General features: G+C 34.4%; 2 protein-coding genes across 2 annotated transcripts; one reads left to right on the forward strand and one right to left on the reverse strand.

Annotated features, from left to right (window-relative positions):
- The first annotated feature begins 14,175 nt into the window (after nt 1–14,175).
- Nucleotides 14,176–16,805, forward strand: LOC112032778 (probable leucine-rich repeat receptor-like protein kinase At1g35710). Its single transcript, XM_024065533.2, has 3 exons — nt 14,176–15,131; nt 15,240–15,252; nt 16,728–16,805. Exons 1-3 carry the CDS (start codon nt 14,176–14,178, stop codon nt 16,803–16,805), a joined length of 1,047 nt encoding a protein of 348 aa, XP_023921301.2.
- A 216-nt stretch (nt 16,806–17,021) lies between these two features.
- Nucleotides 17,022–25,513, reverse strand: LOC111999364 (DEAD-box ATP-dependent RNA helicase 50). The gene is made up of 6 exons (XM_065765323.1): nt 25,471–25,513; nt 25,046–25,128; nt 18,487–18,513; nt 18,064–18,192; nt 17,654–17,829; nt 17,022–17,520 (listed from the first exon to the last, which is right to left on the reverse strand). The coding sequence occupies exons 1-6, from the start codon at nt 25,511–25,513 to the stop codon at nt 17,301–17,303; spliced, it is 678 nt and encodes a 225-aa protein (XP_065621395.1). The 3' UTR covers nt 17,022–17,300.
- Between the last annotated feature and the right edge of the window lie 1,960 nt (nt 25,514–27,473).

Genomic DNA, 27,473 nt, shown 5'->3' on the forward strand with positions numbered 1-27,473 from the left:
CCATGTAACTAAGTCACACTTAGGAATATTGAACCCTTTTTCCTTTGTATAAATAGGGGGGTCCCAATGGGATGAGGGGACTAACAATTTTCGCTCCAAAACATTTATTGTAGGAATATAAAAATTTTCCATTGTATACTTTTCACAATTAAAGAATATGACTTGTCAACTAAACAAACTAGAGTTTTTAGTGCCTATAACAATTTCACAACATCAAAAACAAACCCCAATGTATACATTGTCAAATCCCATAGTCTCCGATTACATCAAATGAGTGTTTAATTTTTCTCGCAAAGTATTGAATAGTAAAACTTCTAGGCCATAGTCTCAATTACAACTCTTAATCATGTTGGACTTGGATGACACCTATCAACAACGTATAATTATGAGATGCAGAAAATATTTGGAGTGTACACAACGTTTAGTAAGGGACCTATTCCAATTTAATGATCCTAGAATTTTGTATACAAGTAATAATCAAGGAAACTTCCGCCTAAAATAAGTCGGACTTTTGGCAAGAGAGAAAATTGATGTCTAGACAAATCAATCTAAGGCCGACCAAAATAGACCATATTCTTAATTTCTTATCTCTATTTGTTCCATATACAAGACTTACAATCAATGCTTGGCGTATAAAAGTTGAACATCTTATCTAAAGTTCATCCTCTGAAAGCTTGAGAAAAAATTCTATTATTTTAATTATTTATTAAAAAAAAACATCTTTACATTTGTGTCAGTATACAATCTGTGGATGCTTTGTGCTTTTTTGTAATTGACTGTTGTGTTTTACATTTTTGCAATGCCCCACATGTAGACAAGGCACCCTAGAAGCATCCGAGATAGCTATAGGAAATTAGAAACAGTCATGTGTTGTTTTGAACTTGATGTCTATTTTGTTGTTGTATTGAACTACATATATATATATATATAATTGATAATTAGAATTGTGACAGGTTTGAGAAAATTTTTGAATTTTGCTAGAATAACAAGTTAGAATTGTGTGTGTGACAGGTTTTTTTAGTAGCGTTTGACAAACTTATAGTTGCGCTTTGTATTTGCATTCGTCATCTGGCCTACAAAAAAGAAAAAAAAAATATATAGCCGCGTTTAAAAACGCGGCTGGAATATTAGTGGGTACATGTCAGGCTGGGCCTTAGGCCGCGTTCTAAGCGTGGCCTAAGGATGCGTCCTATGGCCGCGCTTTAAATGCGACCGTACGTCTAGTTCTACGGCCGCGTTGTAAACGCGACCTGAGGACCATTTCTTAGGTTGCGTTTAAAACGCGGCTGTACGTCTGGTTCTACGGCCGCGCTTTAAACGCGGCCTAACAACCAACTCTTAGGCCGCATTTTAAACACGGCCATAGGACCAATTGTTAGGCCGCGTTTAAAGCACAGCCATAGGACATATCCTTAGGCCGCGCTTAGAAAACGTAGCCATACACCCTCTGAGGCCTATAGTCACGGGTTTTAGGCTATATTTAGAAGCGCGGCCTAAAGAAACGCAACTATAGGCCAAATTGGGCTATGGCCACATTTTTGTGACCTATAGCCGCGTTTTTAAACCGCGGCCATAGGCACTTTTTTTTTGTAGTGGTTGGCCAAGCCATCATCCTTTGAGAGAACACAAGCACTCATGAGGAGGTCAGTTGGATGATCTCGCAGCACACCAAAGCATAGACCACCGCCACTATCAACTAAAACACCCTCTTTACTGAAAGGTAAGTGCCCATCAACATGTTTCCATCCGGCACAAGTCTCGATTACATCAAACATACATATACCTTTCGGTGTTGACAACAAGAGTTTAGGGTCATCATGAACCACATATGCTTCAACCTTAAAACGATCATCTTTTCCTACACACCAAAACTCAAGATCATCATCAAAAGGCTCAAGAAGAGCACTCCATGACTCTCCATTCAAAACCTCAAATCTCTAAGCCGAAACATGTTCCTTCCACAGACTAAAACTTGTGGGAAAAACATAAATCTTACCCTGGATGACAACTACGTTAGGGCGACACTTAGAGCGTTAAGTAGGGGTCCCTCTTCAGTCTTCAAGTAACTTAGACTTTGTATCATAGAGATAAACTTTCAAAGATGGTTCATCATCAAGACAGAATTGACCGCTTACCATGTAGATTGTTGAACCCAAAGCAGCAAAACCCATGCCACGTCGATACTTTTCATATTTCAATTCTAATTCCTAATTGTTGATATCCAGACGCTATCTCTACAAACATCGAAGTCCAACCCGTAGATTGATATATCACCCCCATGCTGTTCATAAACAATGTAAAGCTTATCTGCACGAGACTACTTCAACTATTTTGATTTAGATTTAGATTTAGAATTAGAATTAGGGCTAGGGCTTGGTTTTCTTTTAGTATTGTCATTATGAAAGAGAGAGAACGAGAGAGCGAGAAAAGACTAATGTTGGTGCCACAACTTGTATCACAACTCGTCCATGTGGCAAATTATAATTGGTGGAGGGGTGATGGGAGTCCATGTGGAAACACCCCTCTACCAATCACAACTCATCACATTGGCGAGTTGTGGCACAGGATGTGCCACGAGTTGTAGCACCAGCATAGCTAGTGAGAAAAAGAGATTGTTACCGTGAATAAATAGCAAAAACAAAGTAGTTCACCGCCTTGACAAAAATTTTAAAAATAAATAAATAAATAAATTTTTTTTTTAAAAGCTCCACCCCACTGCGGATTAAACAAATTTTTTGAAAAGGAAAATTGAAGTTATATAATAAGAAAAAATCCAAATTAGGTAAGAATTAAGTGTAAAACTCATGTTTTATACAATTCAATAAGATATTATCATATCAATTTTTTTACTTAAAACTCAATACTTCTTAATACATCTAATAAAATCTCAATAAACTCCTAGTTGAGTTAGATTTTCATATGGGTATTAGAATTAATTAAGTATGATTATGTCTATAATTTAATATGTGAAATGATGATGTGTCATCTTGGGATTTGAGGGTCTAAAACTTGGTTTTTACACTACATCCTTATAAAATTTAATATCAAAACATAAATAAAGCATTATATATTGGGTAAATTGCAAAATTCACATATGAAAGTGTTTGTTTGGCTTGCTTTTTTTTTGTCAACTTATTTTTGCTATTCATGGGTCCCACTACACTTTTTAGTACTATTTATGGGTTTCACTGTACTATTTCAACTAATATTTACCTTTATCTACAGTACTTTCAACAAAAAATTTTTAATTTTAGCAAAATAAGCGGATCCCAAACAGACCCGAAGTTTAGGGTACTTAAATTTTATATCATGAAGTTTCAAAATTTGGATTTGACCCCTAAAGATACATATTATTTTGATAGTTACACCCTCCGTTAGTTTTTTGTTAATTTTTCCATTAAGTGACACATTATCTTACCACATGTATTACACTATCTAATACTAGCACGTGTCATAAGGTTCTTTTTTATTTTTTATTTTAAGTTTAGTGTCATAATGTTTTAAAGTGAGACAAAGATAATGTCCTAATTCTTAAAATATTTCTCTACGTGAGGTCTTTTTTAATTAGTTATTTGTACGTGAGTTAGTGATTGATATGAATGGAAAAAACTACTTAAAATTCAAACTCTTGATTTTTATTTTTTTTCCAACTCTCATGAAGATAGGGGTGAAGCTACATGTTAGGGTTGGGGGACCAAAATTTTGAAAATATCTATATATTATATAGAAATATTTAATACTTTAATAATTAGCTCCCAAAATTGGGACTTCCCCTCAATGTTCTTAAAAAAATTGTCTAATTGGTCTAGTAGTTATAAAAAATATATTGTTTCTCAAATTCATTTTTTATTGTAAATTGTGTTCTCTTATCTCTTAAAGTTTTGGATTATTCATGTCTTTAAACACTTCATTAATTTAATTGATTTTTTTTTACTCGCAATAGTAGACAATTTGGTAACTTATATTAAAAATAAAAATTTTAAGGATTTCATTATGGAAGATGAATTTAATTCTATGAAATATTTAATTTTAAGGATTTCACTATAAAAGATACTAATTTCTCTGTGTGTGTATGGAAGTTTGTATAGACTAATAAATTAGTAACACAAATCAACCCCCAAACAAAAATTGTATGAGGATATTTTAGTACACAAAATGATGAAATCCAAATAATGAATTATGTTATTAGTAGTATAAATAATTAAGTAATTTTAAAAAATCTTTAATATCTATTAAATTAAAATTTTATAACATTGTATAAAAAACAAAAATGATCACATGAACAAATTGGATATTCTCCCTAGGAAAACTATGAGCATTCAAAATTTTCTTCTCAATAAAAAATAATAAAATAAATAAATAAATAAATAAATAAATAAAAAACTTAAGAGAAATATTAGTCCGAAATCAAACATAGCACCAAGAACAATTCTGGACCTAAATGTCTAATACAAACACAAAATTACATAAATTAAAAACACAATTACAAAAAATTATGGCATTTTCTTAGCATCCAAACAGGAATTAATTTCTTCTATTTATATTCAAATATGGGTTTGGTTTGATCCTTTGACTATAAAAATAATAATAATAATAATAATAATAATAATCTGGGTTTGGATACAATTGTATATATGGCATGTGGTCGGATTTGATGAATACAACCCAATAACAAACAAGTCTCTTCTCAACCTCTGATCCCTGAATTCCACAATATACAAGCCCACCATGCCACCATCTCACCCATGCTCACCCTTCTCAAGCATCACACTCTGCAAAACCATCTAAGACTTGAATCAAGTCCATGCCCATCTGATCAAAACTGCCTAAATCCACTACCACTGGCTGCTGTCGAAGTCCTCAAATTCTGTGCGCTTTCCAATCACAGTGTATATAATACGTACAAAGGTGTTCGACCAAATGCCCGAACCAAATTGCTTTTCTTGGAACACTATAATCAACGCCCTTGCTTTTTTTTTTTCTTTTTTCTTTTAGTGTTTGTTAGGAAAGAAATTTTGTTGTTCTTGGAAATATTTTGAATGCTCAAAACTTTTCTGGGGAGAATATCCAATTTCTTCATGTGATAAAATTTTAAAAAGTTAATATTTTTAATTTGATTAATTTAATAGATTTTAAAGATTTATTTTTATTTTTCAAAGATTTTTAAAATAATTTAACTATATTGAATATTGTAATACACAAGACATATTTTTATTGGATCAATTAGTCCATTTGACAAACTGATGTGTCACTTAACAGACACATTAGCCCAAAAAAAAAAAAAAAAAACTAACGGAATGTGTAACTATCAAAACAATACATAATACTAGGAGTCAAATCAAAATTTTGAAAATTCAAGTCAAACTATCAAAACAATACATAATGTTAAGAGTCAAATCAAAATTTTGAAAATTCAAGTTGAAAAAATTCAAATAACTCTAAATTTCAAGGGCGTATTTTGTAATTTATCATTATATATTTAACAAATTACAGCAAATCAAAGTAAGCTAGTCAGGCTCATTGGTCTTTCGAGGTATCTCATAGGAAAAGAATAGAATAATCCTATCAAAAGTTGTGCATCACTTCTTTATATTAAAAACGATGGGAAAATAAAAGTTAGGCAGCCTCTCATTTAGTCATTTGATCAAAAATATTTAAATTTAATTTCAGCCTAAATGTCATGAGCCTTGTAACTTAGGTGGTTCAAATCCTCACACTTTGTAAGTTTTAACTATTGAACTATCTCCAAAAAAACTTAGGCCTTTAGAGTTATAATATTTATGGATCCAAGTCTTATTTCAACTCTTAATATCTTTTTACTAAACATTAATTTTAGTTTTATATAATTATATAAATAAAAACAAGAATTTTCGGACAACTCACCTAACTTTGACATCACCCCCCAAGTACAATCAACAAGTTTTACAATGCCAACCTCCTCTAGTCCAGATACCAATCAGCACTACAAATGAAGAAAAACTTATCCTTTCAATCTCTATTGGAAGATGGAATTCCAATGACTAGACTGTACTCTTTTTTCCTACACTTAAAATAGTACATCCCCTTAGCTAAAGGCACAAGTAAGGGTTTGTAACAATACAAAAACTCATCCAAGGAGAAGCTCTCTCAACCATCACTCATGATTCCCCATAGCACTTAAGCTCCAACAAAAGCACACCAGGTGTTAGGTGCCAATTGAGAAATGGCTACGCCTAGTCTTCTTAATAACTTCCTAGTAAGGTGATTCAGAGGGAGTCTCAATCCACTTACGAAAGAAGCCTCATACAAACTGGTCCCTTCACTGCCATGAGAATAGCTCTTCTCCCCAACCTCAGCTAATCTAGTAGGTGCATTGTGGAAATCTGAAAGTTTGATCATATCTTGCTCAACTTTGTTTTGGAAAGGGAAGAGCAACACTTGTTTACCTCCCACTCTTCAGGCAAGATAAAGGGACAATCAGGACCCTCAAATGAAGAGGAGCCACCTTCTTCATCTACTGGGATGGCACCTAATGACCCAACATCAGAAGAATTGCCTCAAATGACTCAACATTAGACAATGAGCCCTCCCTTAGCTTAGCATTTGATGAGTCTTCTCTTAACTCAGCCCTAGACAAACTTGTCTGTGATGACTCTAAAGAAAGGACATCATCAATTGAATCTATGCTCACACTTGGAGGTAACCCTCATTCATCCATTTTTCTACATTTGGATGATGAGGGGCTACTGGTAGACCCAAACTCACTCATACTTACCCCTACAATGAAAAAATAAGGCTAAGTCCACCCTACTCGTCCAACTTTATGATCCTTATCTAATTAATGGAATAAAGAAGGGTCAAGATGACTTACCAGTACCAATAAACAAGGTTCGGATGATTAAGAACTTGAACATATAAGAATTCAGATGGGAAAAAGACCAAACGTGCAACAGTCGAATGAAGGGGAAGTAGGCAACTGAAGGAGCTCTCAAGAGGGCTTAGGCAAAAATTTGGGAAATAAGTGAGGTCTGAAAAGGAAATTCAACTATTTATAAGCAAAAACCTGAGGAACACCAAACAACAAGATGGCGAGCCAATCAAAAGCTGCTACATGTCCAAAAAATTATATAAATAAAATAAAAAAAGGGAGATAAAATGAGAAAAAAAGTACAACAAAAACAATGAATGGTACTGAGATTTTGTGGCTTGTCCAAAAAAACATATTTTTATTGGATCAATTAGTCCATTTGACAAACTGATGTGTCACTTAATAGACACATTAGCCAAAAAAAAAAAACTAACGGAATGTGTAACTATCAAAACAATACGTAATACTAGGAGTCAAATCAAAATTTTGAAAGTTCAAGTCAAACTATCAAAACAATACATAATGTTAAGAGTCATATCAAAATTTTGAAAATTTAAGTTGAAAAAATTCAAATAACTCTAAATTTCAATGGTGTATTTTGTAATTTACCATTATATATTTAACAAATTATAGCAAATCAAAGTAAGCTAGTCAGGCTCATTGGTCGTTCGACGTATCTCATAGGAAAAGAATAGAATAATCCTATCAAAAGTTGTGCATCACTTCTTTATATTAAAAAGGATGGGAAAATAAAAGTTAGGCAGCCTCTCATTTAGTCATTTGATTAAAAATATTTAAATTTAATTTTAGCCTAAATGTCATGAGCCTTGTAACTTAGGTGGTTCAAATCCTCACACTTTTTAAGTTTTAACTGTTGAACTATCTCCAAAAAAACTTAGGCCTTTAGAGTTATAATATTTATGGATCCAAGTCTTATTTCAACTCTTAATATCTTTTTACTTAACATTAATTTTAGTTTTATATAATTATATAAATAAAAACAAGACTTTTCGGACAACTCACCTAACTTTGGCATCACCCCCCAAGTACAATCAACAAGTTTTACGATGCCAACCTCCTCTGGTCCACATACCAATCAGCACTACAAATGAAGAAAAACTTAGAGGCTGTTTGGATGAGCAAATCTCATAACTCAATTCTTAGTTTTCATAACTCAATTCTCAAAAATTGTGGGACCCATAGTAAAATACTCGTTTGTCTGCACCAATACTCTATTTCCATAACTCTGTTTCTAATACTCAATTCTCTACTTTTTGAGTTATGAGTTATGGAAACTGAAAACAACTTTTGGCTGTTTTCAGTTTCTAATTCTCATAACTCAATGGCATTTTGTAAATAACACTATATGAGGGACCCACTGCCATACTTTTAGCCACAACTTTTGACCATCTTTTTTTTTTTTCTTCTTTCTTTACTGGGGTTCACTGTCTCCGCTTTTTTTTTTCTTCTTCACCTGGGTTCACGTCTCACATATTTTTATTGGATCAATTAGTCCATTTGACAAACTGATGTGTCACTTAATAGACACATTAGCCAAAAAAAAAAAACTAACGGAATGTGTAACTATCAAAACAATACGTAATACTAGGAGTCAAATCAAAATTTTGAAAGTTCAAGTCAAACTATCAAAACAATACATAATGTTAAGAGTCATATCAAAATTTTGAAAATTTAAGTTGAAAAAATTCAAATAACTCTAAATTTCTAGGGTGTATTTTGTAATTTATCATTATATATTTAACAAATTATAGCAAATCAAAGTAAGCTAGTCAGGCTCATTGGTCTTTCGAGGTATCTCATAGGAAAAGAATAGAATAATCCTATCAAAAGTTGTGCATCACTTCTTTATATTAAAAAGGATGGGAAAATAAAAGTTAGGCAGCCTCTCATTTAGTCATTTGATCAAAAATATTTAAATTTAATTTCAGCCTAAATGTCATGAGCCTTGTAACTTAGGTGGTTCAAATCCTCACACTTTTTAAGTTTTAACTGTTGAACTATCTCCCAAAAAACTTAGGCCTTTAGAGTTATAATATTTATGGATCCAAGTCTTATTTCAACTCTTAATATCTTTTTACTAAACATTAATTTTAGTTTTATATAATTATATAAATAAAAACAAGAATTTTCGGACAACTCACCTAACTTTGGCATCACCCCCCAAGTACAATCAACAAGTTTTACGATGCCAACCTCCTCTGGTCCAGATACCAATCAGCACTACAAATGAAGAAAAACTTATCCTTTCAATCTCTATTGGAAGATGGAATTCCAGTGACTAGACTGTACTCTTTTTTCCTACACTTAAAATAGTACATGCCCTTAGCTAAAGGCACAAGTAAGGGTTTGTAACAATACAAAAACTCATCCAAGGAGAGGCTCTCTCAACCATCACTCATGATTCCCCGTAGCACTTAAGCTCCAACAAAAGCACACCAGGTGTTAGGTGCCAATTGAGAAATGGCTACGCCTAGTCTTCTTAATAACTTCCTAGTAAGGTGATTCAGAGGGAGTCTCAATCCACTTACGAAAGAAGCCTCATACAAATTGGTCCCTTCACTTTCATGAGAATAGCTCTTCTCCCCAACCTCAGCTAATCTAGTAGGTACATCGTGGGGAATCTGAAAGTTTGATCATATCTTGCTCAACTTTGTTTTGGAAAGGGAAGAGCAATACTTGTTTACCTCCCACTCTTCATTCAAGATAAAGGGACAATTAGGACCCTCAAATGAAGAGGAGCCACCATCTTCATCTATTGGGATGGCACTTGATGACCCAGCATCAGAAGAATTGCCTCAAATGACTCAACATTAGACAATGAGCCCTCCCTTAGCTTAGCATCAAATGAGTCTTCTCTTAACTCAGCCCCAAACAGACTTGTTTGTGATGACTCTAAAGAAAGGACGTCATCAATTGAATCTATGCTTACACTTGGAGGCAACCCTCGGTCATCCATTTTTCTACATTTGGACGATGAGGGGCTACTGGTAGACCCGAACTCACTCATCCTTACCCCTACAATGACAAAATAAGGCCAAGTCCACCCTACTCGTCCGACTTTATGAGCCTTATCTAATTAATGGAATAAAGAAGGGTCGAGATGACTTACCAATACCGATAAACAAGGTTCAAATGATTAAGAACTGGAATGGGCAAGAATTCGGATGGGAAAAAGACCAGACGTGCAATAGCCGAACAAGGGAGAAGTAGGCAACTAAAGGAGCTCTTGAGAGGGCTTAGGCAAAAATTTGGGAAATAAGTGAGGTCTGAAAGGGAAATTCACCTATTTATAAGCAAAAACCTGGGGAACACCAAACGACAAGATGGTGAGCCAATCAAAAACTGCCACATGTCCAAAAAATTATATAAAATAAAATAAAAAAGGGAGATAAAAAGAGAAAAGAAGAACAACAAAAACAATGAATGGTACTGAGATTTTGTGGCTCGTCCAAAAAAGAGGGAAAACCACAGAATGGGGGGCAGCTGATAGGGAACTTTTTAGCTAACTCCATGGTCAACCTTCTGAAATAAGCTACATCTTCCGAAAATATTGACTTTTAGAAATGGAAGACTCAATACAACAAACATAACCTATCACGTCTACTCCAATGAGTCGTCCTTCACCTACAAAGACTTATAAGGACATTACAAGTCCATCATTCAATACTCATCCGTCACATACAAGAACGGGTGAGTGAGCACTTGCGAGCTTGACCTTGACACCCGTCTGTCACCCCCATCAAAGAACGGGTGAAGATAGGCATACGAAGCCTACTTTACTACTATGGTCGCATAGTAGCTATTACCTAAGACTCTCCTACATTTACATACCTACCGGCAAAGGGATAACTCTCATCTCCTACAAGTCAGCTAAGGAATAACTTCCATCTCCTACAAGTCAACTCAAGGATAACCCCAAATCCCTACGGTTCAACTATGGTGGTCATCCACAAACCCCTATATAAATACCAAGACACCCCAATTTTGAGGTACACCAAAAACACAATTCTAAATCTCTTATGCTTCGAGAGTTTTAGAGATCTTATGAGGTACTGACTTATTCATAAGAGGGTCATTGGCGAGTAGGCCGACCCTACACTCGTGCTCTCTGAGAGTGTGTTCATCCTTGTAGGTCTTCAGGAGCTCTTCATTTGGACCGTCGGCTCACTGACATTTTTTATGCATCATCAATGTGTATATATATACTGCTTGACATATATTGAAATTGTGACTTTAAGTCATAAGTTCAAACGATTTCGGGCAATGTGTGTACACACACACTATGTGCAATAAACATAGCCCATTTTTTAAAGTGGATTTGTCTTTTAGATTCTACCCGTAAAATAATATTTCTACGTGGTAGTTTAGCCATTTTCAGTGTAAATGGAAAATGTTAGAACATTCACATTGGGTCTTGCAAATGTCATATGTTGGTTCAATTTAGCATCAGAACCTCAAAACCCCTCATTACCCGATCTTGCAAAGTCTTGTAATTGCCAAAAAAAAAAAATTTGCAATTATGCTACAGTGCCATCCTAAATGTATGATGGCACTGTAGCAAGATTGAATAAATTTTTATTATATTTAATTCTCTCTTTTCTCTCTCTATATATTACTTTTTTCTCTCTGTCTTCCTTCTCTTCTCTCTCACTATGGTTCTTGGTTTGCTCTCTCCTCTCCTCAAAACTGAAACCTATTTTCTCAAACCCAAAATCCCATGTGGTGGTGGTAGCGATGGAGGTAGGTGTCGGCGTGGGTTGTAATCTATGGTGGCGGCATGGATTTTTGGTCGGTGGTTTTGGGGTGGTTTGTGATGGTGGGGTCTATTTGGGTTTGTGGTGTGGGTTTATGGTGTGGGTTGATTTGGGTTTGTGATGGTTTGCAGTGCAGGTTGATTTAGGTTCTGCGATGGTCTTTGATGTGGTTTGGTGATGTCGGTGTGGGGTTTTGATTTGTGTGGGAGTAGGTTTTGGGTTGGTAGGTGGCAGCGCCGTGGTGGGTCTAGGTCGTGGTGGGTTGTAGTGGCATGGGGGTTTTGGTTGTGAAGGTGCAGTGGTGGCATGGGTGTGTTTGTGGGAGATGGGGTGAGAGAGATTGGATTATATTATTTTATTGTGAAGTAAATATAATTTTAATGAGTTAAATAGGAAAATAAAAATTGGGATGTTTGGTGTATTATAAAATGGTATGGTATAAATAATAAAGTAACTTTTGAGATGGTAAAATAAAATATTTTGTAGAAACTAGATACGAATGCTCTTATGTTACATTAATCTGATATGTTATTTTTAAACTGTTTTGATTGATTTATTACTTCGGCAAGTTTAATGACGCAGGGGGCTCAAATAGTACATAAATGGTTTTGTAGGCAACCCCAAATTATAAGTCAGGTTCAATCATAGGAAATAAGGTCAAAGGAATTTGAGTGGGTATATATTAAACTCTTTTTGTGCAGCAAAATAGAGATGCATTATTATTAAAAAGAAAAAAGAAAAAAAAAAAAAGAAAGAAAAAGAAAAAGCTCTCAACGAAAAAGTGTGAAGAGAATTTTTCGTGACTTTCAAAAGATAGACTTTCTCCAAATTGGCTTGGATTAAAAATTGTTGAGAAAGTTATACTTTATTTCCTTAAGCTAATATTCTCGTAATAGTTGCCCACCTAAATTATGAGAGTGCACACTTACCCTCTCTAAACTATTACATTTTGCACTGCTATGAGTAATGGTTAAGAAAAGTAGGTGTACATTCTTATAATTTAAGTGGTAAGTGCCAAAAAAAAAAGTATAGTTTAGGAGATAAAAGTAAAAGTAATATAATTTATGAGAATAAAGTATAATTAATTTCCTCAAACTATTTCAACATAATAGTTATAAAGACGTGTATACTTTACTTTTAGTTACATGATCTAATAGTCAATTGGACAGTTTGTAAAATATATTGTAAAATAGTTTGTAACTTTATTATTTTCATAACTTTAGTATTTTCTATAATTTAATGATCCTGTGATAATCATATGAATGGTCACATTAATAATTGTAATGAAATTACTACAAATCATTGACAGAAAAACTTCTAATTCAAAAAAAAATTCATCATTCAAAAAGGAAAATACTATTGGTATACCAACTTTCCGTACAAAAAAAAAAAAAAAATGATCATGACATTAGCATGTGGTATGCCTTTTGCATGGACTCTGACTAAAAAAAGCACATTACTATAGAGCCGCAAATCGATCGTTGATCAGGTAAACACAAGACCAGAACGCTACACGTTAAAAGACCAACAAGATTTGAGATTAGTCTATTGTAGTGAATACTGTTAGCGAATATAGTATTCAGGTTGAACAAGTCCATGTCTATTCCTTTATCAACCAACTTCTTCACGGCTTAAAATGAGCTTGTTCCAAGTCCCCATTCAATAAAATAAAAAAAATAGTCGAAATTAGAGATTATTATTTTCCATGTTTGAATTTTACTACTCTATTTCCCATCAACTGTCAAGAAGAATTGCTACAGTACGTTCCAAATTGAAATGTTTAGGCATTTTTCTGTCATGCATTAAATTCTAAGGTTTACCTTTTGGACTTGTTTCAATTAAACCTTAAACTTTTAAAATATTTCATTTAACCTTCAAAGTTTTTAAAAACTATTCATTTACACCTTATAGTTCCACATAATTTTATTTAAACATTAGAGTTTTGCATAAATTTCATCTAAACCTAGTTTGAAATAAATTTCATTTAAACCAGTTGATCACATGATATTTAAATCGGTTAACAGAAAATATGATAAAAGGTTTAAAAGTTCTTAAAAACCTTAAGATTTAAATGAAAGATACCAAAAACTCTAATATTTAAGAGATAATCTACCATTTTTTTGGGTTTTTTTTAAAGAAAATTTTTGTTTAAACAAAAGAGCATGAGAATTACGTAAATTTTTCTGAATTCGGGGATTGGCAAATAATAATGGCAAAGAGAATTCAAATATAGGACTATTCATGTTAAATGGTATCCACCGTATCTACCGGGCTCCAAACAACCCAGAAGGTCTTGTAGACTAGTTCCTAGTAATTAGATGACCATTCTCTTTCAAGTCCCCTTGATTTTCAACGAAATCTACAGAAGTTTGTAGGAAAAGGTGCAGATAAGACTGAATATTCAAACAAATAGTTCAAGCAAGTATTTTGAGATTCTCAGAATCAAACTTTTTGTCTCCTATAAATATATCAGTCCAATTAAAACCATTTCATGCATCATTCCAACCATCCATCATTCTTTGCATGCAGAATAGTCAATTTTAACGTATCATTATGTTCCTCCTTGTCCTCGTGCTTGCATTGGTTTCTTCATCCCAATATGCTTATTCTTCTTCAGTAACTTTGGCTTCTTTTTCTGCCAATGCTGAGAATGAAGCAGCACAAGGGAAGGAAGCAAAGGCTCTTCTAAAATGGAAAGCCAGCCTTGAAATAGAGAACCAGTCTCCCTTGTCTTCTTGGAGTGGAAGCAACCCTTGCAATTGGACCGGAATAAGTTGCAAAAAGCCTGGAAGTGCTGTCACCTTTTTAAATCTTTCAAGTTATGGTGTCAAAGGTACGCTTCACAATCTCAGCTTTGTATCCTTCCCCAATTTACTCGGTCTTAACCTTTCTAACAACTCACTCCATGGAACCATTCCCTCAAACATTGGCAACCTCTCTAAGCTCTCCCATCTTGACTTTTCGGCCAATCAATTCACCGGAACAATCCCATTTGAAATAGGCCTGCTAGGTTCTCTGAGTAAACTTGATTTGTCATCTAACAATCTTACAGGTTATATCCCCACTTCTCTTGGAAACCTAAGCAATTTAAACATTTTGAAACTTACTGAGAATAATCTTTCTGGTCCCATACCTCACCAATTAGGAATGTTAAGTTCTCTGAGTGAACTTGTTTTATATACAAACAAGCTCACGGGTTCTATCCCTTCTTCTCTTGGAAACTTAACGAGACTCACTATGCTAGTGCTTTGTGAAAATCAATTGTCTGGCTCTATTCCTCCATCATTGGGAAAACTTAAATTCCTCACTGCCTTGGGATTTTTGTCAAATAAACTTGTAGGCACCATTCCCCCTGAAATAAACAATCTTACACATTTGAAATTTCTTCAACTATCTTACAACCANTGTTTGGTTGCAGAAGGGGAGCCACATATATTCATGTTTTTGCAACCACTGGAGAATTTGCTTGAAAGATTAAACTCAAAATTGTTGCTCGCTATTTCTAAACTGTATGGAACTTTCCAAAGAACATATATAAAGACTCATTATTATAGAAGTCTAAATATTTTATTACTAATCAGCAGCTAAAAAATTTAAGAATTGTACATCAATTGCAGCCAGAGAATTAAGGTAATTAAGTTCCATCATCCTCTCAAAAGTAGAACATGACTCTTGAGTGTCAATCTTTTTTCTTTGCAGAGCTTGCATACACAATGGAAGTTAATGACAAATGTGATATATATAGCTTTGGAGTAGTAACACTGGAAGTAATTATGGGAAGGCATCCAAGTGATATCATCTTGATCTCTCTTTTGTCTGCATCTTTGTCATCATTAACATCAACAACCCCCCATCATATGCTACTGAAAGATATGTTGGACCAACGCATAACACTTCCTACATATGAAGTTGCAGAAGAAGTGGTTTTTATGACAAAGATAGCACTTGCATGCTTGCATGTCAGTCCACACTCTCGTCCAACCATGCAACAAGTTTCACACAAGTTATTGGCTCAAAGATATCCTATTAATCCTTTACCAACCCCTTTACACATGATCACATTGGGAGAGCTAATTAATCCCAACAATTCGTCCGCATAACTTCTTGAATATATTTACTGTACCACACTTAATTTCCGTAATTTTTTTTCTTTTGTATTTGGTGTTCCCATTTTCATAATTTTTTTTTTTTTTTTTTTGGGGGGCTGAATGTAATGTTTTATTGTTGGAAGATTTTTTTTTGGGTCTTTGAAAGGAGTTGAGAATGATATCATTGAATCTGTTAGAATATCATGCCCAATCCATTATTAGGCCCAAGCCCATGTACATGCAGTTGTACAACTTTACACACTTTTCATGTTTAGTGTGATTTTCCAAACAAAATTAATCTGTGTTGGACATGTTATTTTGATTTACATTAAAGAAAAGAGTTTGCGCTCAACATTGTTTCATGCATTAACCATTAGTATTGAGTCAGAAGCCATTTGAAGGCTACAAGTTTAAGAGGACTCACTCAGTGAATTATCTAAGGCAGACAAAAATTTCACGACCCTTGCATGGGCAAGATTAGGAGATACAGAACACCAACTATTTAACCTAGTTTTTACCCTTGTTGCATGATTTTTGTGGGGGAGACAGTCGTTTCAATACCATTGCGAGAGCCTTAATTCCTTGAGCCTAAACTGTCTCAAAACCTCCCCCTGTGACTGTGAGTGTATTTTTTATTTTCTCTTTATGAACTTATTCTTGAGTTTCCCATTGAGCATTTTTTTTCACACGAGTAATTCTGATTATTTCAAACCATAAAGATTCTGAAAACTCTACCAGTTACCATTTTCATTGGTAGAAATGTTTCAAAAGCTTTCTTTGGGGTATCGAAGTTTTGAGTTGATGTAGACAAGTTTGTAAAAGTTGAGATTAGACGTAGAGTCTAGCCTACAAAATTTCATGAAAAAATATTGATTTTGACTATTTCTTCTATGGTGAATTTTCCTAGAAGAATGGATACCCCTGGAGCGATTTTTCTATTAAAAAATTCTTCAAGGGTTTTCCACTTTACCACCGGATGTTTTCTTTTAATTGATTTATGTTAAACTTTTTCTCTAGAACGTAGTGGTTATTAATATGGTTGCACTATATGTCAAAACTGTGAACTCTAGGCAAAAGCTACGATTAATCCGTTAATTAAATCATTGGGGGTAAATCTTAGATTTTTCAAAACGGAATGTTTGAAGCAGCGACAACAAAGATTGTTGCAGCGTTTTGGTGGATCGAAAATGGCAATATGTAATATGGCATCTCACAAAGAAGGGTTGCTAGAATTGAAGACATGTGCTTCAGCTTAAGTGGATAAATTTAACTTAGTACTCTATGTTTCTAGAGACACACAGATGAAAAGAGTTATGCAAGCGTTGTTTTTACTTTTTATTTTATTTTTCCAGATGGTAAACAAAGGCAGATAGCACTTCTAGAATATTGCCTAGCTGAGAGAACAAATAAAAAAAATGTGAAGATTTTAATGCATTCTGTGATCCACATCATTATCTGATAACTATAACCAACAACTACATGAGTTTTTCCTCTTTTCCGGTCAGATCATTTAAGTCATCAGCCCTTTCAACAGCAGTAGTCAGTGATTGCATCAGTTTTTGTTATCCAAGCAACTCTCTATCTTTGCAGCTAACATGGAAGGTCATGCAGTGGGTGACCCTTTTGGTTTCTTTCCATTATCTTTCGTGCGAGGGAAATTTGCTTGCCAACCACAAAAATGAATGCCTTACCCTTCCCTCCAGCGCCTCTAGCAGTTCTTCCAACGCGGCGCACATATTCACTTGGATCACGTGGGAAGTCAAAGACCACAACATGATCCACCCCAGCAAAGTCAATTCCACGTGATGCTCTGTGAAAATTTTCAGAGATGAAAGTTACCATATTATGGGTCTCATCTGATTGTAAGGCTAATAGCCTGGACATAACACTAGTGCTGTCTAAGCATACAGGTAAGTTCTGCATAAAAAGCAAAAAACAAATACCTGTCAGTGCAAATCAAAAACTGAGAGACTTCGTCAGACTGAGAACTGGTGAACTCCTTGATATTTGCAAGCCTTGATTCTTGGGCCACAGCAGCATGGAAGGGTAGAACTTGGGCACGAGTTCCTTTTCTATCGAAACGTTTGAATACATTCTCAACTTTTCTACATGTGTCAATCTGCAAATTGAGTGTATAAACTAACAAAAATAAGAAAGGTTCAAATAACTTATAAAGTAAATGTTTTGATGAGAGCTAACAAAGTAAATGTTACAAGAATGATTCATTCTTAGAGCTCTAACTTTCTCTATACATGTTGATTGAGTAAGATACTAAGAATGTAACATAAAAGCACAGATGCACAAGCCAGCTGTTCTCGAATTTCACAAGAGAGACTTAAGAGCTCAAATGTACCTTGTTACAGAAAACAATAGTTTTTGAAACTGGACTTCCCTCCAGCAGCTGCAGAGCAGATTTCTTATTCAAAAAAGAAGTTTCTGGAGTTTTTTCAATCCCATCTTCTCCACTGCAGTCTACAAGAACCTGGAAATGCAACATAATGATTAATATAAATTATTTGAGAGTTTGTATTTTTTTTTTTTTTAATAATTCAATAAAAGTCTGGTTAATGTATGCCCTAACTGCCCTTAGGGCAAACATTAATCATCCATTTTAGAAAACTTTTTTTTATGGGAAATTAAAAAAGCTATAAAAAAGGTTCATTTTTTTCATTTTTCCATAAAAGTTTCCTAAAATAGTTTATTAATAGATGCCCTAAGGGCATACGTTAGTAAAACTCATTTAATAATTATAGCACCTGCCTGATTTTTACCTTACCTGAACACCCATGCCAACAACAGAATCCTAACAATTAACATTAACAGAGATGTCTCCTTAAGATTCAATGTTCCATAAACAGCCTTCCTTGAAATTAGATGTTGGATTAAGGCTTAAAAAAATACATTATTTTTAAGTAATAAAGAATTTTGTTGAAGAAAGAACTCAAAATATACATAGTTATGAGTATCCTAAAGAATTCCAGCCTAAGATTTAAGATCTAACAAAATCAACAAAGAAAGCACAAGATATCCCAACAATAATAGCACGACATTGAAACAAAGAACCCCAGAGAACTGATTTGAGATTTTGTCTTGATAGTAGATTACTCAACACCTTCAAAAAATCAATTTTTTGCTCTCAAATTGTCCACATAATGCAATTGGGAGTCGCATTTCAAAATGAGGCTGTTGTTATGTTGACCAGACAGCCCTTGCCAGCAGTAGTAGACATCTATTACCTTCTTTGACTTTTTTAATGTATCCCAAAAGCAGAAAATACAAAAGAACACAAATCACTAGTGAGCAACCAATGTACCAATAGATGATCAATTCACAACTACACTTGCGCTAAAGGAACTCAAACCAGAAACCACCTTCCTGCCAGCTCAAGCAACCAAGGAGGAACTCCAAAATAGGCAAAACTGGGAGGTTCTGACCAGTAGTGCCGAATGGCTCTTTGGTCCACAAAATTAGTGCCAAACACCACTTACTAAGCCTCAATCAGCACTTTGATCCTGTTCAAGAGTGCTGATCAGCCCATTGGTTTCATTTTTCAACAGCAGCTCCTTGAAGACAAAAAACACTCATTAACAGCTGGCAACTCCAGTTAGAAACCTAGAGGGGTTATCTCATATAACAAGGCTAATTAGGAAGTTAGTTAGAGTAGCCAATTGTAGCACATGCATGGGAATTTAAGCACATGAATGGTGCACTAAAAGTGTATTGAGTCCCTATGGTGTGAGTCTTTGGAGGTCTATATGGCAGGAATGGATGACTTTTTCCCAGCACCTTCAGTTCGACGTGGGCGATGGTTCTAGAGTGAAATTCTTGGCATGACATATGGTGTGATAATTGTCCACTCAAGGAGACTTTCCCGAAGCTTTTTTGCATCAGTTCTGTTAAGGATTCCTCAATTGCTTATCTATTCTGACCTCATTGGTTGTTCGCTTCTCTAGACCAGTCCAAGATTCAGAGTTGGAGTCACTGGTTTCATTTATGGATCTTATCTATTCTGAGGCTGTTAGGGGTGAGGGAATAAATAGACTTTGCTGAAAAATTGCCAAGAGTCAGTGTTTTGAGGTGTGTGATTATTATCTTTCCCTATATTGCCCAATGACATTTTGTCCCTTGGAAGTTGGTGTGGAGTTCGAAGGTCCCATCTAGGGTTGCATTCTTTTCTTGGACTGCTGCGCTAGGGAAAATCCTAACTACTGATAATCTTTGGAAGAGGCATTTTTTTATTTTGGTTTGGTGCTGTATGTGCAAAAAATGGGGGGAGTCAATGGATCATCTTCTCCTCCATTGCCTTATACCTTATGAATTATGGACAATGGCATTTGTTTATTTGGACTCCATTGGGATATGCAGAAGAGAGTGATTGATATGTTTGCAGCTTGGCAAGGGTCTTAAGGCAAGCATAAAATATAGCTATTTGGAAGGTTGTGCCTCATTGCATAACGTGGTGTATTTGGCAAGAACAGAATTCCAGAAGTTTCAAGGGAAGTGAACGAACTATCCTTGAATTTAAAGCCTTCTTCCTTCGTTCTTTGTTAGATTTGAGCTTTCTTTCTCTGCCTTGTTTTTCTGTCTTAAATTTATTTGAGCATTTACTGGGGTTGTTTTTCTTTCTAATAAAACACATGTTAAATATGGGAATAACCATATTTGAAATTGGCCATTGGCTTAATGAACAACTAATACGAATGGAGCAAGTCCTTGTATAAATGCTCAACTTGTAACTCCTAAACTGATAAGTGAATAATGCTGCAATTTTTTGGATCTCTCTCTCTCTCTCTCTCATATTTCTTCAATAAGCTAATAAACTATAACACTCATCAATTTTGCGATTTTCTCAAAATCCAACCCTTGTTTAGTTCCATCATCAATCATATTTCTCCATCACCTAAGCAATTACACCTAAACCACAACTTGATCCTTACATACACACGCAACAACTGACGATGACAACATTACGCTTAATAAGATTATCCACAACTGCATCCTCCAGTTGATATAGAGCCTTCAACTTCTAATTCCTAATAAAATTTGCCCTTGTGGGAATTCTCCAATCTTTGAAATTAGGCCTCAGTTCAATTTTCATCCCTCAAATTTAAAAAGTTACAATTTGTCCTTGAATTTTTTAAAAGGTGACAGTATTATCCTTTTGTCCATCAACTTTGAATTGAATTGAACACATGGCTAACAGAAGGTTGGTGTGGCAAAGTTATACTCTAATGTTGGATTCAATTCATGGATAGGACAATCTTGCTACCATTTAAATTTTACAAGGGAAATTAGAACTTCTTAAATTTAAGGAATAAGAATTGAACCTAAGCCTAATTTCAAGGTGAAATTGTATTTCAAGGGCTTAAAGGATGGAGGTAGAAGAAGAATTTACTTATCACTTATAAAAATGTGTAGAAAGTTCTCCATAGACATTTATGTTCGCCAAATGATTAGGTAACATCTTTGGGAAAGATTTCGGAAGATGTTCAGCTTTAGTATTCAGGACTTCAGGGAATGTAGAAAGTTCTCCATAGACATTTATGTTCGCCAAATGATTAGGTAACATCTTTGGGAAAGATTTCGGAAGATGTTCAGCTTTAGTATTCAGGACTTCAGGGAAAGTTGGACTAAAAAATTTATCAACACAAGCAAAAGTGATAATATTGTTAACAAGGAGAACAGAATGGCAGTAAAAAAGGACAACAGAGGACAGATTTGAATCATATGTCCCAAATATTATTCATGTACCCTTTTGTCAACAAACAAGGATGAATATTTCAGGTTTAATTAATGTTGAGTAGATTACCAACATGTATGACTTAGTTTATTTTTCGAGAATCTCTGTTTTCTTGTCCCTGTTTCAACATCAAAATGCCAAGTTGGATCTTCTTCTTCTTCTTCTTTTTTTTTTTTTTTTTTTTTTGATAAGAAATGTAAAGGATCTTGATCCAACATAAGAGCCTTTGTCACTTATCTACAAATTTTCCAAGAAGTCAAGAACATAGATTACAAAATTATTCAGGTTTCATTTTTTTCATTGTACTTATCTGTGTGCAGCATAATAATATTAATAGCAATGTAATAAGGGAAAAGTTAACAGATGCCTTAAGAGCATTGGTTTAGGAAAATTTTTTAGAAAATTTGTATGGGTAAAGAAAAAAGCAAAACTGAATTCACTATGAAAGAATCGAAGTTCATACAAAAGGACTTACAAGCTCCCCGCTTGACTTCCTAATGCTACCTACCAGTAGAACTTACTGACACGACCCCGTGCAAGCTCTGAATTCACGGACTCCTTCTTTCTTGAATTCTTCAATCAGCTACAAGCACCCACGCTTGATATTCTTTAAACTTCAATGGTAGCAATCTAGTTGATCATCAAGATGTTGAAGTAATCTCTATCTTGAAAACCCTAAGTTTTGTGTAAAGGAAAACTCCTCTAGATCTCACAAGAGATTTACATAAAACAGCAATGTATGAGCAACAATACAATTGGAGCAACTCTTAAAATGTGGCTAGGGTTTTGCCTTATATACCTAGGGCAAAAATATAAAACCGTAAACGTTTAATGAGTTAAGGCTAAGTTGGAAAAACTATAGAAAACGCAATCTGGTCGACTTTCGATCAATCGAGTCTATTCTTCGATCGATCGAGCCAAACCGAAATGCCCCAATGCATCTACAGTCTCTTGATTCCAACTTTACAATAATTAATCAACTTTGAGCAAGCTTAAACAAGACTAAACATATTGTTTTGATCATGGTTTGTCAATATTACAAATTAGAGTTTTAAATACATAAATTCCTAAACCTTTAGAACCTAACAATCACACATAAGTCCTCCATTGCCACGATACTCTCAAGGTAGCAAGATATATTTAAGACATGCAAACGTCGACTAATATGATTTTTCTCTCAGGTCTTAAATCACTAACAAAAACAGAAAACCTTAAGCAGATATAATAGTGGGAGCAAACTGTAAACATCACCATTAGCCAAAACCACAAAGGTACTTCCAAATACGGGATATCTAATGATGACAGGCATGTCCTATATACATAGAACCATCTGAAAGGAAGTTAGTGTTTATTTCACCTCAATCATGGGCTAAAAATGTGATAGCTGCCATGTTTCTTCTTCACCAGTACGGTCTTTTCCAGCACCACACTTTTTCTGACATTTAAAAAGTTCAGTTAGGCAAAAATCACCAACCAAGCTGCATTCAAAACTAACATAAAGCAATTACCTTATGCATATCAAACTTTAAAGAGAAAGTTCCACAAGAGGGACTAAGAAAGTAATAAACAGAATCCTAATTTGAAACATCTTTTGTCTCTTTCTACATTCTCTTTCTCTATGTGCAGTGCTGCTCTACAACTTTTGCGGTAATGTACAAATGCTTTGGAAGCTAGGGGACCAACTATTTGTTACTCAAGTTGAGAGATCGCTTTGTTACTGACTAATTCCTAGTTGAATCCTTACCTTTGGCACCAACTGGCTCTATGCAGAGCCACACTGCTAGAAAGTAGAAAGTAGAAACTAATGCTAAAAGAGGGACACAATTTTGATACAGGAAATGATCTAATTAGGAAGGCTGTTTTTATTACAACTTCAATTTATGGTGAATATCATCCAGATAAAATATCTGCTCCTGAAACTCTGAGCAAACTCACCAAGCTTCTTTCAAATTCTAAATTTTAGATAAACCAACTCTAAAATTGGAAACCAACTCTAAAATATAGCACAAACCAACACTAAAATTGGTGTTCTTACTGCCAAGGTGGTTGGAAAAAAATAATAATCTCCTAAGTCCATAGGTTCATAGTATCGTGTCCTCCCCACACTCCCAACCAAATCTAATCTTATCCCAAGTTATGGATAAGGGTTCCCACGTCTCACTCAAGTTTCACGTCTCGCATCCCAAACTCAAAAGAAATTTTGTTGTTCTTGGAAATATTTTGAATGCTCAAAACTTTCCTGGGGAGAATATCCAATTTCTTAATGTGATAAAATTTTTAAAAAGTTAATATTTTTAATTTGATTAATTTAATAGATTTTAAAGATTTATTTTTATTTTTTAAAGATTTTTAAAATAATTTAATTATATTGAATATTGTAATACACAAGACGTATTTTTATTGGATCAATTAGTCCATTTGACAAACTGATGTGTCACTTAGCAGACACATTAGCAAAATAAAAAATAAAAAACTAACGGAATGTGTAACTATCAAAACAATGCATAATATTAGGAGTCAAGTCAAAATTTTGAAAATTCAAGTCAAACTATCAAAACAATATGTAATGTTAAGAGTCAAATCAAAATTTTGAAAATTCAAGTTGAAAAGATTCAAATAACTCTAAATTTTAAGGGCGTATTTTGTAATTTATCATTATATATTTAACAAATTACAGCAAATCAAAGTGAGCTAGTCAGGCTCATTGGTCTTTCGAGGTATCTCATAGGAAAAGAATAGAATAATCCTATCAAAAGTTGTGCATCACTTCTTTATATTAAATACGATGGGAAAATAAAAGTTAGGCTGCCTCTCATTTAGTCATTTGATCCAAAATATTTAAATTTAATTTTGGCCTAAATGTCATGAGCCTTGTAACTTAGGTGGTTCAAATCCTCACACTTGTAAGTTTTAACTATTGAACTATCTCCAAAAAAACTTAGGCCTTTAGTGTTATAATTTTTATGGATCCAAGTCTTATTTTAACTCTTAATATCTTTTTACTTAACATTAATTTTAGTTTTATATAATTATATAAATAAAACAAGACTTTTCGGACAACTCACCTAACTTTGACATCACCCCCAAGTACAATCAACAAGTTTTACAGTGCCAACCTCCTCTAGTCCATATACCAATCAGCACTACAAATGAAGAAAAACTTATCCTTTCAATCTCTATTGGAAGATGGAATTTCAATGACTAGACTGTACTCTTTTTTCCTACACTTAAAATAGTACATCCCCTTAGCTAAAGGGGTTTGTAGCAATACAAAAACTCATCCAAGGAGAAGCTCTCTCCACCATCACTCATGATTCCCCATAGCACTTAAGCTCCAACAAAAGCACGCCAGGTGTTAGGTGCCAATTGAGAAATGGCTACGCCTAGTCTTCTTAATAACTTCCTGGTAAGGTGATTCAGAGGGAGTCTCATTCCACTTACGAAAGAAGCCTCATACAACTGGTCCCTTCACTGCCATGAGAATAGCTCTTCTCCCCAACCTCAGCTAATCTTGTAGGTGCATTGTGGAAATCTGAAAGTTTGATCATATCTTGCTCAACTTTGTTTTGGAAAGGGAAGAGCAACACTTGTTTACCTCCCACTCTTCAGGCAAGATAAAGGGACAATCAGGACCCTCAAATGAAGAGGAGCCACCTTCTTCATCTACTGGGATGGCACCTAATGACCCAACATCAGAAGAATTGCCTCAAATGACTCAACATTAGACAATGAGCCCTCCCTTAGCTTAGCATTTGATGAGTCTTCTCTTAACTCAGCCCTAGACAAACTTGTCTGTGATGACTCTAAAGAAAGGACATCATCAATTGAATCTATGCTCACACTTGGAGGTAACCCTCATTCATCCATTTTTCTACATTTGGATGATGAGGGGCTACTGGTAGACCCAAACTCACTCATACTTACCCCTACAATGAAAAAATAAGGCTAAGTCCACCCTACTCGTCCAACTTTATGATCCTTATCTAATTAATGGAATAAAGAAGGGTCAAGATGACTTACCAGTACCAATAAACAAGGTTCGGATGATTAAGAACTTGAACATATAAGAATTCAGATGGGAAAAAGACCAAACGTGCAACAGTCGAATGAAGGGGAAGTAGGCAACTGAAGGAGCTCTCAAGAGGGCTTAGGCAAAAATTTGGGAAATAAGTGAGGTCTGAAAAGGAAATTCAACTATTTATAAGCAAAAACCTGAGGAACACCAAACAACAAGATGGCGAGCCAATCAAAAGCTGCTACATGTCCAAAAAATTATATAAATAAAATAAAAAAAGGGAGATAAAATGAGAAAAAAAGTACAACAAAAACAATGAATGGTACTGAGATTTTGTGGCTTGTCCAAAAAAGAGGGACAACCACAGAATGGGGGGCAGCTGATAGGGAACTTTTTAGCTAACTCCACGATCAACCTTCCGAAATAAGCTACGTCTTCTGAAAATACTGACTTTTCAAAAATCAAAGACTCAATACAACAAACATAACCTATCACGTCTACTCCAATGAGTCGTCCTTCACCTACAAAGACTTATAAGGACATTACAAGTCCGTCATTCAATACTCATCTGTCACATACAAGAACGGGTGAGTAAGCACATGCGAGCTTGACCTTGACACTCGTCTGTCAGGTGTGGTGGATTTTTACTTGAAATGTTTGTGGTGTTTGTCTGTGTTTAGGGAGAGGGGGAATTTATGGGTTTTGTTCCTGGTGGTAGGGGTGGCATTTCTTAACGATGGTGGTGGGTTTCTTGTGGCAGAGGTGGTGGTGATGGGTGGTTGAAAGAGAGAGACCATGGGGAAAAGATAAACAAATTGATGTGGGAGAAGGGGTGAGAGAGATTGGATTATATTATTTTAATGAGTTGAACAAGAAAATAAAAGTTGAGATGTTTTGTGTATTATAAAATGGTATGGTATAAATAATAAAATAATTTACCCAAATAATAATAATAATAAAGTAACTTTTGAGACGGTAAAATAAAATATTTTGTTGAAACTAAATATGAATACTCTTATGTTATATTAATCTAATATGTTTTTTTTTTAAACTGTTTTGATTGATTTGTTACTTCGGCAAGTTTAATGCTGTAGGGGGCTCAAATAGTACATAAACGGTTTTGTAGCCAACCCCAAATTATAAGTCAGGTTCAATCATAGGAAATAAGGTCAAAGGATTTTTTTTTTTTTTTTTTGAAGAAATATAGAACCACTATATTAAATTTGAGTGGGTATATATTAAACTCTTTTTGTGCAGCAAAAAAACTTGCATTAAAAAAAAAAAAAATGCTCTAACGAAAAAGTGTGAAGAGAATTTTATGTGACTTTGAAAAGATAGACTTTCTCCAAATTTTAATGACGTAGGGGGCTCAAATAGTACATAAACGGTTTTGTAGGCAACCCCAAATTATAAGTCAGGTTCAATCATAGGAAATGAGTTCAAAGGGATTTGAGTGGGTATATATTAAACTCTTTTTGTGCAGCAAAATAAAGATGCATTAAAAAAAAAAAAAAAAAAAAAAAAACAGTCAACTAAAACGTGTGAAGAGAATTTTATGTGACTTTGAAAAGATAGACTTTCTCCAAATTGGTTTGGATTAAAAATTGTTGAGAAAGTTATACTTTATTTCCTTAAGCTAATACTCTCTCCTAATAGTTGCCCACCTAAATTATGAGAGTGCACACTTGCCCTCTCTAAACTATTACACTTTGCACCACAATGGATAATAGTTAAAAAAAGTAAGTGTACATTCTTATAGTTTAAGTGGTAAGTGCAAAAAAAAAAAATGTATAGTTTAGGAGATAAAAGTAAAAGTAATATAATTTATAAGGATAAAGTATAACTAATTTCCCCAAACTGTTTCAACATAATAGTTATGAAGACATGTATACTTCACTTTTAATTACATGATCTAATAGTCAATTGGACAGTTTGTAAAATATATTGTAAAATAGTTTGTAACATTATTATTTTCATAACTTTAGTATTTTCTATAATTTAATAATCT

The sequence above is a fragment of the Quercus suber genome, unplaced genomic scaffold (assembly GCF_002906115.3).
Source record: "Quercus suber isolate HL8 unplaced genomic scaffold, Cork oak 2.0 scaffold_621, whole genome shotgun sequence".
Taxonomy (NCBI): domain Eukaryota; kingdom Viridiplantae; phylum Streptophyta; class Magnoliopsida; order Fagales; family Fagaceae; genus Quercus; species Quercus suber.

Coding starts and splice junctions, on each gene's coding strand:
- LOC111999364 (XM_065765323.1), bottom strand. CDS start 25,513: ATGTTCAAGTTCTTAATCATCCGAACCTTGTTTATTGGTACTG. Junction 18,514..25,045: donor TCTTGCCTGAAGAGTGGGAG/GTAAACAAGTGT, acceptor GTTAATTGTTAG/GATTCTGTTGTTGGCATGGG. Junction 17,521..17,653: donor TTTTTGATTTGCACTGACAG/GTATTTGTTTTT, acceptor AAATTTTCACAG/AGCATCACGTGGAATTGACT.